This window comes from Lycorma delicatula, chromosome 1 (assembly GCF_047948215.1).
Source record: "Lycorma delicatula isolate Av1 chromosome 1, ASM4794821v1, whole genome shotgun sequence".
NCBI classification, from domain to species: Eukaryota; Metazoa; Arthropoda; class Insecta; order Hemiptera; family Fulgoridae; genus Lycorma; species Lycorma delicatula.
In genome coordinates this window covers 152,475,242-152,494,213 of record NC_134455.1, presented here as the reverse complement: position 1 = coordinate 152,494,213, position 18,972 = coordinate 152,475,242, and the positions used below count along the sequence as shown (strand labels likewise).

Here is an 18,972-nt window from a genome sequence, read left to right as displayed (position 1 = left end):
GCATCTAAGCAAAATCTATAATCAATCTAAGAAAAAATAAATAAAATGTGATGTAATTATTATTTTCACTCCAGGTTTTGGTTGAATAAAAAATATTCAATATTTTTCAATGTCCAAATAATTCTCTGTAAGAAAATGTTGATAAGTACAGAATTTTGGTGCTTATAATTCATTTTGTCCTAGATATCTCCTTGGAAGGTAAGTAACTATTTTATGGGATTTTTTGTTCTAAAAGCATTTCCAGTTTGAAACTGTTTTCCATGCTTTTTGGCAGTTGAAACTTTATTATATATTATATTAGGAACAACAGAATATGATTTTATGAATTTTTTTTAGAGATTGTAAAATTAAAACTACAGCTGTAAGTATATAACTTCATTGGGAAAAACTTGCTTGTTGAATGATAACAACTTTTTTGTACTTTTCATTTTTGTTATGCTAATTAAACACTAAAAATTGTTATAACTATTCTATAAATAGAATATCACTTTTACAAATGCCAACTTAATTTTTGGTTTGGGAATTAAAATTTGAATATTTTATGTTTATAATTTATATAACTAAATTGATATTAAAAAAAAACTGATGTGGACAACACATGACTTCCTTGTACACCTATTAAATTACATATACATATTTGTTTTTTAAATAAAAAAAATTAAAATTTTATTTCATTAATAACTTCTGATTTGTTTTTTTGAATTATCATAATTTTTTTACAATCAGCAGTTAATAATTATTAATAAATCAATATATTTAAATTAAAAAAAAAAAGGAGACGAAGTCTGATTCGAACTGATGTGCCTTCCCAAATATCCAAAAATTTCATTAATTGAAATTTTATTTGGTTATAACTCTGAAACCAATGAAAATAAGTACCACTTACGATATGTCATTGAAAAGGTCTCAATGAGGGCTTATTACTAAAGTTAAGAATATTCCAAAATAAAAAAAAAATTGAATTTTGGGCTTTTTTGGACACTTTTGGTTCAGTCTATTGCAATCAAAAGGAGAGGTGTACAACTAGATGTTACAACAGCCCTAAATCCAAAATTTCAACATCCTACAGCTAATCGTTTTTGAGTTATGCCAGATACGTACATACAGACATCACGCCAAAACTAGTCAAAATGAATTCAGGGATGGTCAAAATGGATATATCCGTTGAAATCTAAAAACCAAAATTTTTTGTCATCACAATACTTCCTTTACTTCATGCAAGGAAGTAAAAATAGTTACATTTTTAATTATTAAAATTTACTAATATACTATCTAACTTTTAAGTAATATGATTTTGTTGTTCCAAATATACATGTTTTTATCTGTGCAATAAGACATCTTTTTTATTACAAGAAGTTCTTTCATTGTTAAGGATGACTTACAATACTGCTGTTTCTTACTTTAAAAAAGTTTATTTTGGTTATATCAGGTATGACAATTTAGGTTACATGATTCTTTAGGTTGATAATTTATATGATAAAAAGTTCTACAATCATGACTTAGAAGGAAATCATTTGGCCAGAGAAATTTTTTTGGAATAAATTCATACAACAAAAAAAAATTATTAAAACAAAATGTTTTAACTGACAAACGGAAACAGATTTAATAAATATAATGTTTTTGAAACTTGCTGTTCTCAAAAGTCATTGAATTTACTCATAAAGAGCAACTAATAGTGCTATGATTTAAGCTTTGAAGATATATATATATATATATTAAATTTGGTAAGATTTTATTTAAAACGTTTATAATTATAACAGTTTTCATAGTTAAAGTTGCACTAAACTAATATTTTATCTTTTTAAAACTAAAATGTAGGTTTTTTCTGCATAAAGGCAGTCTAAATTAACAAAGTAGTCTCTATTTGTATCATACAAATTGGTTGGCCATACTAGGATTTTAACACCTGTATTTAAAGTTGAATTTAATGGTTCCATTTTTTAATTTGGAATTTACGGAGATATAGGTTTGGTCTCAAGGCTTGCTACTAAGAAAAATTTATTATCTGTGTTTTACTTTGTTTTAAAAGTTTCTTAATGGCAGTGAGTGTTTACTTGGGGTGGTATTTATATACTATACTTCTTGGCTGAAATAATCCTCCTAATATTAATATATTGTATCATTATTATAACAGTATGTGTGTATGTATGTATTTATTTTATATTTAGTACAAGACAGAAAAGGATGGTGTAGTTGAAACTAGAGTTGAACAAAAGATTACTATCCAGAGTGATGGTGATCCAGTTGATCATGATAAAGCTCTTGCGGAAGCTATTCAGGAAGCTGCTGCTATGAATCCTGATATGACTGTTGAGAAAATTGAAATTCAACAGCAGCAACAGTGATAATATAATGAACTGTAAGTAATTGATACACACTTTTTTTTAGTAATTAAATTTTAACCATAAGGTTTTTGCTTAAAAATATTTTTTTTCTTTTCTTACAATTAATGAAGATATTATTTTTTTACACAAATTGCATGCTGTGCAGAACACATATACCACCTGCCTCTAAAGTGTTCTGTATCATTCTTTGTTTACATTTGAGTATAAGTCATTTCTTTTCATATCTTTTCAGTTGCAGATCTAAAAAAGACACATCTGGGAAATGTGACAATTAAATAAAATTGTTACAGACCAATATCTGATTTGTAATTTTTTTACATTATGACAAAGGAAACAAATAGCCTATCAAATATAGAATCAAACTCATAAAAGTAAAATCAAGTCTATGTCTTGATTATATTTGTAGTAGACCAATTAATTACCTGTTTTAAACTGAAGATGGCTAATACCCAAATACTTGTCTGTTCATTATGTTCATTACAGCAACACACTAGATAGCTGTAAAAGAGTGCAGCTAGAATTGCTGATGAGTCTTCTTCAATTCTGAATAGAAATTAATGTTAGTGTAAAATATTCATTTGTGGTACAGTTTCTTCAATGCTGAATAGTTAGTGTAAAACTTCAAAATTAATTTCAAAAAAAAAAAATTGGATCACAATACTTTATGTAATCTTTTAGGTATGACTCCTGTTATGGGAAAAATTGAACCCTCATATGATTTGCAACTTTTATAAAAAAAATTTTGTATGTGGATTGTAAGAAAAATAAAAATGGATTTAAATTAAGATTTCAAATTTGTACCAACTTGTGAATTAAAAATTACGTAAATTGCGAGTAAACGAGGGCGGTTCAGAAAGTAACCTCTGTTACAGCATAGCACTAGTAGTAGTGTTATTGGCGCCTCCATTGACATATCAGCGTACTCTCTGAATCAATGCACTTCCAGCTGTGTCAGTGTGAGCTGCATACTTTAGCCCGTTTTCTTGTTATAATCTAAAAACATGAGTGCTGCAATAGAAAATCGTGTGAAATGCAAGGTATGTGCTGTCATGAGATTTCTTTGGGTACAAAATATTCTGGCAGCAGACATCCATCATCAGTTGTATACTGTGTATGGCCCAAACATTATGAGTGATGTAGTGTAGCAATGGGTCCATTTTTTTTTAAAAATGGAAGAACAAACACCCATGAAGAAAAGTGGTAGGTCTTCTGCTATGAGTGATGAAATTGACAAAAACTGCATGAAAATCAAAAATTCTCCATCTCTGAACTTTTCAAACAATTCCTGCAAATTTCTCATATGATTTTGTACGAGATTGTCACTGATAAATTATGCTAATGGAAGTTCTGTGCTTGATGGGTTCCAAAAATGCTCACAGAGAGATCCATTGAACTAAATGAATGGGCTCTGCCTTAGACTTCCTTTCATACTACGATGCTGAAGGAGAAAATTTTTTGAAGAGAATTGAGACTGAGGATGAAACTAGTGGCCTATTTGAATGCTGAAATGAAACAATCAATGATCTGGAGCCATTCCAGTTCTCCATGCAAGCCTGCCAAACTTTGTCAGCAAGGAAAGTTATGGCTACAGTTTTTTGGGACGCCAAGGGAGTTCTAGTCGATTTTGTAGAACATGTTATGATGATTACTTCAGCAGTCTACTATGAAACTTTAAAGAAACTTAGGTGAACCACTCAGAACAAACGTCATGGTATGTTGTCATCCAGTTTTGTCTTTTTGCATAACAATACTCATCCTCATAGTGCTCGAAGAACTCAAGAACTTCTGAATCAGTTCCAATGGAACAATTTTGATCATCCCCTTACAGCCCAGAGTTGGTGGCAAGTGATTTTCATCTCTTCACTCACGTGAAGAAATAAATGGCTTGTTTCACGGCACTTCGATAACGACAAACTTCAAAATTCTGTGAAAGGTTGGCTAGGCAACCAGGCAGCTGAATTTTATGAAAAAAGTATTTTTAAATTATTGAAACACTATGAAAAATGCTTGAATTTAAGTGGTGACTATGATGAAAAATAGTTAAAAGCTGTAATTTTAAGTTGTATATAATAAAATTTTCTTTTATCTAATCAGGTTTTTTTATTTATAACCAAATGGAGGTTAATTTCAAACCACCCTCATGTGAGTGTGTTTTTAATCCCTCTATATCTCATTCAGTTTTATATAATAGCAATTTTTTTTTTTTAAAGCTATGTTATATAATTACATTAGTTAAGGATTACAGCAGCATGTAAACTAAAGGTAAAACAGTTCTGTTTAAAATGTAATGTATCTATCTCTTAATACAAGACATTGATAACAAATATATGACCTATTATAAACTCTGCTGAGTTAGGTAGTGTATGTAATTCATTGTTTCAGAACAAAAAGTCAGCAATTGTTCCCGTATGTAAGAGACATTGTTTATTGCTTTATGACATCTGCCCCAGTCTTTGTTTTGGCTATGAGGCATGTAAATCATCTGAGGTACTTTTCCATGCTGTGGGGAACAGTGTGAAGGTGCCCTTGTAGAACTGAATTTAAACTGGATTTTGGTCAGCTCTATATTCTGATATTCAACAGTGAATTTGGCTCTGTGAAGAAAAAGTAAAAGAATGTATGACTTTCCAATTATTTATTGGAAAGTCATACAATATTAAAAAATGTAATGAAAGTGCTGTATTTCTACTTTCATTGATATATCGCGCATCTGTGTTTGTGTGTAGAAGCAATTAGCAGTCGGCATTTGTATTTGCTTTTAAGAATGATATTTTTTCTACCAGTGCAAAATTAAAAACATATCAAACAACTGCATTCACAAGTTTCTGCATTTAATTAGTATCTTCTGACATAGATTAATTCATTTTTCACAACACCCTAATTTCTGGGTAGAATTGGACCATTAATTGCTGGTTAATGCAATTAATTGGTTAATAGTAATTGCATTGGTTAATTGCTGGTTTTATGCAAGAATATATTACTTCATGAGAAACTTCTACGTACATTACTAATGTGATATTATTAATAAAAAAGAGACTTCTGAATCATGTTATTGCCCTGTTTTTATTTTTCCATTTAACTTGTAAATATTTTTATTGAAATATTTAGAGAATAATAATGTTTTAATTTTTACAGATTGTTCGAAGATTAATCACCATAATGCCACCATGCCACTGGTTCATTTTGCATCTAAGCTACCAAATGACTAAGCAGACTTTTTGTTCTTTTTTTTTAGAATAAACGATACTGTACACTAACTGAAATAGTAATATACTTTTCTTTGAAAAATAATTTTTTAAATGTAATTTTGTATTTATATAGTCATTACATCACAAGAGTTTATCTGTCATTTATAAATGTTATAAACATATACGAAAAGAGATATATATAAATAATTTAAATATTGTTGAATATTGCTCTGTTCTAATTTTCTCTATGTTTAACATAGAATTAAGTAATATGTATATATTATGCATTATAATAAATATATACATACTTTCTACTTGTATTGCATTATTTTAATTATTTGTTTTATGATTTTTATGTACATGACAATTATTTTATTTCGTCTCTTTCAAAAACTCTTTAAGGATCAAAGTAAATTAGCTTTAAGGTTAATGTTTTTTTTTTCTTTTATCTTGTATAATATAATTTTTTCTTTATGTAAAACATTTCTTCTATGTTAAGCCTTATAAATCTGAGCTAATTATTATTATCCTTAAGCATATAAGATTTTAAATACTTCTTATATATTAATATTATTTTTATTAACTCTAGTGATAAATAAAAGTAAACGTTTAATATATATAATGTTTGTTTTTAATCCCTCTGTATCTCATTCAGTTTTATATAATTGCAATTATTTTTATTTGTAAATGGCTATGTTATATAATTACATTAGTTACGGATTACAGCAGCATATAACTATAAATGTTTATTAATTGATAATTAACATTTATATAAATTAAATTTTTATGGACTTTATAATATAGTTAACGCTTTACTTATTGGTAGTTGGAAATAAGTAAACTAAAAGGAATTTTCTTTTTTCAGGTGTTTGTTGTTACTTAACACATTGCTCAGTTATTTTTGAACTGCCAGAGCTGTATTAATACTATTAAAAATAAATAGCATGGTTTTTATTAATAAATATATAGTACATAAATTTGTCTTATTTGTAAATCTTTATTAAAATTATTATAAAATAATATTTAAGTGTGCCTTTAATATGGTTATACAGATGATGATAGATTATATATTTAAAATACAGTAGAACCTGGTCATGTTAGATATTAAAAGATGACTAATGTAGGAGTTGCCAAAAAAAATTCTCTGCATACATGGCTTGTGAAAAAGAGGTTATTTCTCTTTATACAGTTACTGAGAATAACAATTTAATTATTAATAGTGTGTGTGTGTGTATATATATATATATATATATATAATATGTGACACACGTATTATATATATATATACACACACACACACACACACAGAGATATATATATATATATCTGTATCTGTAATCATACACAATTTTTTTTCCTATTTAATAAAGTTTTTAAAAACTAAAAATGCTGTAATATATACACTTAAAAAGAAATTGTAAGATATATTTCTTTGAAAATGTCCAGATGTAGTACAGTTTTTAAAATATTTATAATAAAAAATCAATTTTTGTTTGTATCAAAATTCTTTCTATATGCTTGAATCAGTCTAAAAGCTAACTGAAAAAGAAACTGTAATGTACCATAAATCCTAGCATTAAAGTTGAATTTCAAAATAAAAATATGAAGAAGACAGGAATCAACTTGTCCATTTAACCTTTCCATCAGTGGATTTTAGCATGTTATGTTGCTCTTATTAAATTTTAAAATTTAATGAGTTTAAATATATTGTTATATATCAAAATAAACCGAAATATATGTCATATAAATGTGTATATATATATATATATATTATAAACCAAAATAAATAATGAGGCAGGTTGAGTGAACTACAAGAGGCTGGCTTTCTGAAATTGTAGATCTATAAGCATCCTTGTTAATTGCATAAATAGTATCAAAGTTTAATAATTATTTTTCTTCTTGGGTGAACACCACCAATAACTGCACATACTTTCAGGGATATATAATCTGTGTTTTTTTGTGGATTGAGTTTTGTGGCACTGCTGCCACCACGTCCTTGAAATTGACAATAAGGATACTTTTCAATACAGTTACAACAATAATTTAAATTTGACTTATGTGCTAGAGTTTATTGAGCGCTTACACAATATAATTAAAAAGGGGAATCATAGTAATCTTAACTTAAATTATATGTCAGTGGTTTGTTTGATTAAAGACAAAGGTTTTACTGTATGCAATTTTTCATTCACTCATTAATTGAATACAGTATTTTAATTTTGATGATTCAGTATTCAATAATGTACTTATGTGATAAATATACAATAAATAATTTTTTGATCCTTGAAGGGTTGAACAAAAAAAGATAAATTATTTTAATATTATAACAATGAGAGAAAAATGATTAGGTGTATTATAGATATTGTGCCTGATGTAGAGGGAACTGACATTAAGAATTGAGTGCTTTACTCTATGGTTTATGTAAAATTTAATATATTCCATTATTATATTTATATACCAATGTTCTCATCTGCAAAATTATAAAAATAATCATTACTTTTTATTATTTTAAAGCATAAATGAAAAGTTCATAAAATATTGTTGGTTTTACGTCTTAGTAAATTGTTTTTATTGTAATGTTCAAGTTCATGTGATATTGTAATCTTTTACAATTGTAAAGTTTGTTAATTTACCTCCTTTCTAGTTATGAGCTAAAGCAAATTTTTATTATGCATGTTTGATTACATAGTAATTTTCCTGTTTTAAAATGACTAATATTCCATATATTTTGTTTATGGTGGAGTAAAAGTTATGTTAAAATTAGCAAAAGATCTGACTACATAATGCCAACTCTTTTGTACCTATTTGTGCTAAGTTGGTGATAGCAGCTGGCTTCAATTTAATATTAAATTTGACCTTTTTCAAGAAAGTACCATTTTTGTTCTCTGTGAATTTAGTTTTTTAGATTTTCAGGAATATTTCATAGTTTTATGGATAATTGAGATAAATTGAATGACTTATAAAATTATCTCAAGCGGTTTAAATATAAAAATGGTAATGCAGGAACTTGTGAATGAATATTGGTTCTATATAAGATGTTATTGGTGAAGTACAGCTGTATATTGATGTATAAACAGGTCAGAAATCATTGTTTTTCTGCTACAAGCCACCACTTCAAGCAAAATGTGATCATATATTTTTCCATTTTATATTTTACACTGTGTTTGTTAAATACAATATTTATTATTTGCTTATAAACACAATGCTATCTATTTTTTTACATGATTTTTTTTAACTAGAAAACATTTTATGTGTGAGAAACATATAAGCACAAATAATAAATAAAAAAAATTGTGATTAATTTCTGTTAATTGCTTATATTATATCTCTTTTAGTATGCTCCACCATCTGGTATTTAGACAGTTAATTGATAAATTATTTAATTAAAATTACAGACATAAATATTAAATATTCATTATATACATTAAATATATTTGGTATATGTATAATTTATTTTCTTAAAATTTGTCTATGTTTTTTATTGAATTAGTTTTAAATCTTGTAATTACATCAATAATTTAAAAAAAAAAGATGTAATTTTTTTACTTTTTATCACTTACATAAAGTGTACTTTGTTTTACTGTAATGTGCATAACGTTTGTATCATTTATTATTTGGTTAATATGTTGTTATATATTTATTTTATTATTTTTTTTTTAAGTTTGATTTGATAAAGTTATAAATATCAGTATTTTATATTTATAATTACCAGTTTTAAAAAAAAACTATGAAATTTTATTTGTATTTCCAAGTACATACTATAAATAGAGCAATATGTGGAGTGTATTGTCTTTGTTATAAAATTTGACAGAACAATTGTTTTTATATTAAATTTTTTAATAGATTCATATTGTCTTATATAATGCTTTTTTTTGCTAGTTCAAATGCGTATGGTCTACAGACATTAGAAAAAACTGGAAAGATTTTTTTGCAGATGTTACCAAAATGTGTTATTATTTTCTTTTTTTTTATTAAATTATCATTTATTATTATTTATTTTTTTTTAAGAAATACATATTAAGTTTATGAATAATACTGATTTTTTAAAAAATGTGATAATTTTATTATTGATAATTTCTGAGGAAAAAATGAATCATTGATATTAAAAAAATTAATAAATAAAAGGTAAGGCTAAGAAAGCTTAACAACATTTTTTATGTGCACTTGTGCTTTATAATGTAACATTATTTATTCATATCCCTGTTTTACATAATGTATTTATTTTATGTATAATGTATGAGTTGTTAGACTTCTTATGTTTCAGATGTTTTATTATTAGTTTTTAAGTTGTTTACATATTTTTATTTTTAGTACTAATTTTATAACTTGTTACATTCCAGCAAAGCACTTCTATTATGTAAGTTAGAGACACTTTTTTATGGATTTCGCTGTACAGATTATAAATAAATTTTTTTCTTGTATTTTTCAATGAGTTTCAATTTTGCTCTTTCCTACTTATAAAATCATATTTGCCAGTCTTTTTCTCTACTTATGTTATTGAGAAATAGCACACAAAAGAATTTCTTTCAATTTATGTTAAATAAGTTAATTCTAAGTAGCTGTTCAAATTAAATGCAGAATTAATTAAATTATTAATACCAATACACAATGATTACTATACACTTTATTATAACTAATAGAAACTAATATGGATTTAACTATAGAAATCTTCTTCCATTGCAAAGAGATCTTGATATTCGACATTAAACTGCCATAGTTACCTGTAGTCTTCAACCTCTAATGCAGCTCTGATATTAATATTTGTAAGTGCTCATCCATTCATCCCTTCTTCTTCAGCACTTTCTTCTCTGAATTAATAGGAGTTGCTCAGATTACAGATTCACACTTTCCCAAGTGATTTTTTAACATAGTTTGTACTGGTGTGCCAAGATTTACCATCCAAACAGGAACCTTCCTTTTATTTCAAACTAATTTGAACTTTGTAGCTGGGTACTTTCCATAATTCCTGCTGCCATCACCACATTATAACTCCTGCCATTTGAAAATTTGGTCTGCACCACATTCTTGCTCTGTGCCAGAATCATTTCATCTTTTAATAGTATCGCTCTTACTGAATGTGGTTCGCTTTTCTAGAATACTCTAGATGCAGTATTGATGACATAAGTTTGATGTAATTTCTTGTTTTCACAATCATTGTTGATGTTTGGTCTAGCGATGCATATTGATGCTTCTTTGTCTGCTGTTATCTGGCATAAATGATCTTCTACTACACTGTTGACGATCCCTCTTCTGATTGTTGAGACATTTAACAAGACTTGGTTAGGGAAAGATGATGAATGTACCCGGCAGACTTCTCCTTTCACCAGTGCCTCTTAGTTTTCCTGAGACAGAGCAGAAGTCATAGGTTCTTGCAGTCAGATTTTAATTTGCCTGTTTCCCTGCAGTTCCAGCAGACTAGTTGACCCATGTTCTTTGATTCCATAGAAGGCATTTCTCGTTATCCCATTGTAGTCATTTTGATAAGTAGTATCTTTACAGAAGTTCGACTTCGTTTGCTGACTCCTTGTTGCACTCAACAACCGTTTTTCGAAGGCAAGATTGCACACTGGCTGCCTCCAGTCTGAGTGAGGGGGCCTCATTGACTGACTTCGCTGACCTGTGAAGAAGGTGTTTCTTGATCTTGGCATCCTGTAGCCTGTTGATGAATGTGTGTGCTGTCTTCTCGTGGATGGGTGCTGGTGGCAGCCCTACTAAAGCTCGTGCTAGATGCCCAGTAACAGTGGTGAACACCTGCAGTGTCTCATTGGTTTTCTGGACTTGTCCTCGAGCCCACACCTGTAGATAATCTCCAGGTTGTGCTGTTCTTAGCCATCCTGTAGTGCTGCAATGACATCACCCTGAAAGCCATAGATGGTACACCCTGAAGAACTTCCACTGCTTGGCCCTGAAATGTACTGATCAGGACGTGGCCTTCTCTGGTGCTGTCCAACCATGAGTGGATTCCGTTTGAAGACAGCCCACGATGTACTTCCTTCAAACTTTGATGGCTTTATCGCCATAGAACTTCACATCAATTCACCACCTAAGTCTTGATCCTATGAACTGTTAACACACAATTCCCAAGTGCTGTAGGCTACTTCTGTTGCCCGTGCTATGTCCTCATGGCTAACTTCTATAATGTTATTTATATTAGTTCCTAGGTAACTATTAACTAATTGTTTAACCTTAACTAACTACCCTCTAACTTATTTAACCTCTAGTCTATCATAGACGTGTTTAAATCAGACTTAACACTCTCTAAGTTCTGCACTAAGGATACCTAATTTTTCCTCAATTTGAGGTATATGATTTTCCATTTTTTCATCCATTTTATTTATATTTTCATTTAATGTACTCACATTTTCATTCATATTTTCCATCATGTTATGCATATTGTCTATCATTTGGGTTAATAATGCAATAATGTATTTTTTGGTAGCAGCCATCTTATTCCTAATAATTTACAATTATAAATACAAAAACTAAGAAATAGGAAAAAAACAATATCAATAACTAATTATTAATAATAAAAACAATAACTTTTTGGAAGCTTCTCAAAATATATATATATATATTATATTGTAATGTATACGAGGTATGAGATATATATATATATATATATATATATATATAATATAAGAGGAATGCATTTTACAATTTTGTCATGACTAATATTATTTATATATTACTATATTAGTATTGTCATGTTATATACAGGTGATTCAAAACTATATGGTAATCTCCCAGGAGCTGATTCTATAACTAAAAAAAATTCATATAAACATATAAAACATAGCGAGTTGGCTAGAAAAAGATTTCACCTGCCCCAGGGAAATGAAGATTTCTGGGAAGGTAAATTAAGGGGTAAATTTAGTTGTTTCTTATGGTTTTGAACTGAAAATATTTTTAAAAAATGGGTCCTAGAACTGTACCTTCTTTAGTTTTAAAGATATCTGATGTAAAACACAAAAATTGGGGGGGGGGGGAAATAACATGTTTTTGGGTTTAACATAAGAAAACTTTGTTAAATGGTTAATTAAGTTGTTTTTTTTTTTTCAGTTAGAGGTCTAGAAAATAAAATTCTGAAAATATTAATGTAAATTGCTGAAGAACAAATTGAATACAGGATATTGAAATTTAACTTTATTAAAAAACAAAACAGACTGAATTGTGAAAAATAATTTTAACAGCATGAAAAATCTCATTTTTTCCATAGGTAGAAAATAACAGATGATTTATTTACTATTTTTTTTATCAGAATGATTTAATTTGTTTACATATATTGGCCATATCAACTGATCAACAATTAACTTTCTGAAACAGTGTTTGAATAATCTTGAGGGTGGTTTTTGTACGTATTAAGATAGATATCTGTGTACAAATCTGAAAACAGTTTTTACAAAATTAATTGAAATTTTCTTTAATACACAATGGGAGACAATGTAAATATGTATTCATTCGAAGAGTATATGATGGATATGTTATTAATTTACACTAAAGTAAACAAGAATGGTTTGGCTACAGTTCAAGAATATCATGATACTTATTCACATCAAAGAGTACCAGATCACAAAACATTTGTAGCTGTGGAGAGAAACCGGCAGTTTTAAACCGAAACTAGTAGATACTGGTTGTCAACAAAGCACGAGAAACCATAATAATGAACAAGCTATAATAAATGCTGTACAGTTATCGCCAACTACAAAAATGGCATATATATATATATAGTGTATATTAACATAAACACACACAAAGAGAGAGAGAGATAGGAAAAGAGAGAAGAGAGTAATTGATTTAAATATATATACATATAGATATTGTACAAACAGAGAGAGAGAGAAAGAGTGTGAGTGAGAACACAGAAATTATTTTCCTTTTTTTGTGTAAAAATAAAGAAAAAATTGAATAATTTCTTCACTTGTTTATTGACAGTTTCGCTTAATATGGATTACGTTTATTACATAATAAAGAAATGGTGTTAGAATTAATGAGAATTAAAAAAAAAAGTACTCGCAGTGAAAGCAAGTAGCTTATTAAAACAGTTAACGTCATACTATGAAATTACAACAAAATAAAATTGTGCGTTCGATTCTCGTTCTTTATCATCATTGATGGTTCGCATATAGGAACTGTGCAATTGCAGCACCCCATATTTGACCTCGTTATGTTTATACATATATATATATATATATATATATATATATTCAGGAAGAAGAAAAAATATTTTGGGAACTGATTCTACAGCTTGAAAAAAGATAAATGGTTTATACTAACTTTATTTAGTGGCTTCTAAGTCATCTGGTCTTAGATTTAATTCGTGACAAGTTCGATGTTTGTCAACAATCTTTTTAAAATTTTATGTTATTTAATAAAATATATGTCGCCAATCTTCATCTTAGGTTGTCACCCATTGACAAACAACCTGAAACCAGTTCCTGACAAGAAGTTCCTTGTCCGTGTTGTCCGCGTCTTACGTTTGGGTCTGAGTTAAGGGTATTGTGTGTTAGTCATTGTCCGCGTCCTATGTTTATGTCCAAGTTAAGGGTATTGTGTGTCAATCATTGTCCGTGTTGTCCGCGTCCTCCGTTTTTGTCCAAGGTAAAGGTATTATGTGTGTCATCGTCCATGTTATCCGCAAGCTAAAGATTGTGTCCGAGTTAAGGGTATTGTGTGTCAGTCATTGTTGTCCGTGTTATACACGTCCTCCGTTAGTGTCCGAGTTAAGGGTATTGTGTGTTAGTCATTGTCCGTGTTGTCCGCGTCCTCCGTTTGTGTGCGAGGTAAAGGTATTGTGTGTCAATCATTGTCCGTGTTATTCTTGTCGTCCGTTTGTGTCCGAGTTAAGGGAAATGTGTGTCAGTCATTGTCCGTGTTGTTCTTGTCCTCCGTTTGTGTCCGAGTTAAAGGTATTGTGTGTCAGTCATTGTCCGTGTTGTCCGCGTCCTACGTTTGTGCCCGAGTTAAGGGTAATGTGTGTCAGTCATTGTCCCGTCCTACGTTTGTGTCGACGTTAAGGGTATTGTGCATCAGTCAATATCAGTGTTAAGGTTATTGTGTGTCAGTCATTGTCCGGGTTGTCCTCGTCCTACGTTTATGTCCGAGTTAAGGGTACTGCGTCGTTCTGCCTTTTACTATTCATCCTCTGGCAACTAACCCCTTGTCAAAAACTGGAAACATGCTGCGTGTCACCCAAAGGCTCAATGAGCCCAGTGTCTCAACTGGTGCCCAGTTACCCATTGGCGTGCCATGGTTTCATGGCCCAACCACCCAGTGACAAGCCTCGAGGATGTAGTATCTGTTTTTTCAGACTAGTAAAGTAAATATGAATTTTATTTTAGTTACACGTTTTGAACTGTTGCTAGGAAACTGTATTTATAATAATTTATTGTAATTTTAATTTTATATATATTGAATTATTATTTTTATATACAGTGTACAGTTGTTACTTGGATAGACATGAAATAATCGATAATTTCAGTTGTGGTTACTGGAAATCTCCTTTTCCCTCGATAATTGTAAAATAATTATTTTTTACAGTTTAAATATTAATTTTTTTTTTCCTAGTTTAATATTTCAAAGGTTGGTAGCACTGTCCAGGACTCAATACCATTTTAAACATTTGTTTTAACTATGATTTTGTCCGATTCAAAATTGTAATAATAATTAAATTTAAGTGTTTTTTTCATTTATCAGACGCGATTACGTACATTTTTGGTTATGTGGCTGAAGGGGGGTTGCTTTAACCTTCAACCCGTACTATGATCTGTGTTCAAACAATATTGTTTGTTATTGTCCTGCCATTAATAAGTCCCTAAGTATTCTCATGCTGTTTCATTTTATAACTTAAATGGTCTGCTCAACGATATAACTTTGAATGTTTTTCACTTTTGAGCAGGTTGACGAGAAAGGGGTACTGCGCAGTTCTGTCAAATTCTTGCTCATTTCCATTCAATTTAACTCACGACTTAGATATCACACCGCGGTATTCGTATGTTTATGATTAGAGTATTTCGGTATAGATAGATTTAAGTAATAATAATTGAATTTTGGACAATATGTCGTCGGTAGACTTTGGTCATTTTACCACTTTTTACTTAAAATTTCAAAAAACTCCTTTTTATATGCACTTTACACTGTAAAAAGAACATGTATACAATTTTTCATCGATTTATCTTCAATATATTTGGTTTACGTTGACAAGGAAAAGATACTGCGCAGTTCGGTCTAACTACTGGATCATTCGCTCATTTCCACTCAGTGTAACTTACGACGTAAATGTGATAACGCGGTGCTTAATGTGTCTATGTTTGGGATTTTTCGAGGTAGATCGATGTATGTAATAATAAATATTTTTTGACAATATTTATGGGTAAACTTTTACTCCTTTTAACTTGAAATTGCAAAACAAAATCCTTTTCTATATGCACTTTACACTGTAAAAAGAACATGTATACAATTTTTAATCGATTTATTTTCAATAGTTTTTGTTTGGGTTTCCTGGTAATTGATAATGCGCAGTTCGGTCTAAAAATGGTGCTCTCGCTCATTTCCACTAGAGTAACTCACGACTTCGATGTGATACAGCGGTTATTCGTTTGTCTATGTTTAGGGTTTCTCGAGATAATAATAAATTAAGTAATAATAAATATTTTTGGTCAATATTTATTGGCAAAATATAATCATTTTACTCCTTATAACTATTTCCATTCAGTGTAACAAGAATTAGATGTGATACCACGGTGATTCGTGTGTCTATGTTTAGAGTTTGTCGAAATAAATCGATTCAAGTAGTAATAATAAGTACAAAATTAAATAAACCCAGCTCTTCCAGATCGGTTTAATAAAAATTGTAAGCCCTGTCTAAATCGTTTTTTAAAAATATATTTAATTTATTAAAAGAGTATTTATAATCGATTAATGATCGATAAATAAAATTTATTGTTTATGCTATCGTAATAAACAGCTTTTGTATGTGGGTCTGTATGTCATGTTTATCTTACCGGAAAATACCGATCACTAGCGGGAAATCCTGATTCATCAGTACATGTCTCGTTGTGGTTGTTTATTATTATATATATCGATATATATATGTCGAAGTTTTGGGAAAATTTATTCCTTTTTAACAGTTTCCGTTTGAAAATCGCAAATAACTCGAAAACGGTCTGTTCTAGCGCTTTGAGAAATTGTTTCAACCCCCCCCCCCTCTATGATAACCCTGCGCTCCGAATGGTTCCCGGCAGATGATAATATTTTCAATATCGTCCGGGCAGCCGTTGGAAAATTGGGGAAAGGTGTGCTGAGGTACCACCGTAATATCTCGGCAACCGCTACCCCGATTTTTACGATTCAAACGGCGTAAGTATCAGTCGGTCTAACGCTAACTTTTTAACTCATCAGGTACATTCTCGATCGACCGGATCTTGGTTATCCGGAAATTAACTCGCTTAGCCCTATGTTTTGATTGCACTGACCCGACGTAAAATGTACAGATTCGCAAAATACTCTCAAATCTGTGCGCTAGAGATTACCAGTTCGCAGAGCCTAGCTGCGGAGGGTGTGCCATTGGCACGCCTCTGCAGCTAGTATATTCGCTTAATAGGGGCGACGGAAGTGAAGAAGAAATATAATCATCGTATCATTCTTTAAAAAAAAATTATTTTTAAATATATGAGAGTTCGAAAACAAACGTGTGCGCACACACGCACACACCTTTAGAGGAATATTACGGTTCCTGTACAAGATCGAAAGAGCATTTGAAATGCAGTTATAATTGTTATATACAGAGTGATATTTAAGTATGGAAACAGGTTTATACTGCATACCTGAGAGGTCTTTGGAGAGAGAAACAATTGGGGTTCACCACAGTTAAAAGAAATCTAAATTATGAGGGGTTGTTAATTTTTTTCCGTCATATTGAATCAAATTTAATTTTTGAAGTGAAACATGTTTAAAATCACAACGAAATATACGGGTATCAAAACATAAATTTGTATCGTATCGAAAAAGTCTATATCGTCGTGCGTGCCATTTATAAATCCCTAACTATTTATCTCATGCGGTGTAATTTAATAACTTACGTAGGCACTCCAGAACTGAAGCAACCAGTTTTTTCAACTGGTGTGTGGTATATATATATATATATATATATATATATACCGTATATTAACATATAACGCGCACACAGAGATAAAGAGAGAGAGAGAGAGAGAGAGAGCGAAAGATATAGAGTGATAGAGAAATTGAGAAGCGAGTAATTGCTTTCAATATATATTTATATATATATATATATACATACATATACATGCACACACTCACACACACACACAGTGTGAGAGAGAGATTGATAGAAAGAGAGAGCGTGAAAGTGAGAGGAGAGCGCGAGACAGACAGAGCGAGTGAAAGTTTGGGAGAGAGAAACAGTGAGAAGAGAGTAATTATTATATATATATATATATATATAGTTGTATATTTTTGAATCACCTGTGTATGTATATATAAAATGTAGCCATTCATGGTATGTAAAATTTACTTTATGACAAAAACTGTTTACTGTGTTGTGTTATACTATCAGAATATCTGAGGGATTCCAAGTAAGGAGTAAGAAATAAAGAAAAATGTTGAGTAACAAGTTTTAAGTTTTTTTAAATTTACAAGGATTATTCAGTAAGTAAAAAGACATGAATAGTCAACTATTCTTATTCAAAAAATGTCAGCTTTTGTATTTTTCAATTTAATTCCTAGCTATAATTATTAATTCTGCTACAATTATTTATTCAATTATTTTGTATATGGCAACAGCAGAAAATCCTTTTGTCATGAATTCTTAGTCAATTTTGGTAAATTTGTTTAATTTCATTGTCTGTGTTCAGTGATAGCATCCTTGTATAGTCGAAATAAAGCCTGATGAGCTAGATGTGAACTATGAGGCGGGTATAATAAAACTTTCTAGCCCAATTTTTCAATGTTTTCCGGTGATGTGGGTGGTTTTAATTCATTGTGTAATGTGTAGATAAATGTTATTCTGAGACATATGTTTGATAAAAACAATGCTTATTTTCTCTATAAACCACATATTTCCTATATATTTTATTTTCAAGCAAGCATATCTATTATATTGGTTGTTATTAATATATCACAGAGAATTAAACCTTTAACATCTCAAAAAATATTCAGATCACTTTAGAGTCTGATTGAAGATTGGATCTTGAATGTTTTCCTGAGACTGGAGAATTGAGATACTTCCACCATGTTGTTCAATTTAGATTCCATCTCGTGATAGTGGATTTAGGTTTTTTGCCTCAGATCACCACTGTTCTTTCCAAAAATTCTTCTGAAACCAAGTTCTCTGCAAGTGTAAACCCTTCAGTTGATTGCATGTAGGCTGATTCTTTACCTGTCTTGTTCATATTTCATAGTAGTTTAATTTTTTATGAATAATTATG

At 29.8% G+C, this 18,972-nt stretch overlaps 1 protein-coding gene across 5 annotated transcripts in view; it reads left to right on the top strand.

The window, feature by feature from the left end:
- cora (erythrocyte membrane protein band 4.1 like coracle) overlaps positions 1-9,951 on the top strand; it is a 208,161-nt gene extending 198,210 nt beyond the window's left edge. For all 5 annotated transcript variants that reach the window (XM_075365229.1, XM_075365232.1, XM_075365231.1 and 2 more), the window contains 2 exons: positions 2,169-2,359; positions 5,481-9,951. In XM_075365229.1, coding sequence (XP_075221344.1) covers positions 2,169-2,345 — 177 coding nt within the window. In that variant the 3' untranslated portion in view covers positions 2,346-2,359; positions 5,481-9,951. The remainder of the gene's footprint in view (positions 1-2,168; positions 2,360-5,480) is intronic.
- The last annotated feature ends 9,021 nt before the right edge of the window (positions 9,952-18,972 follow it).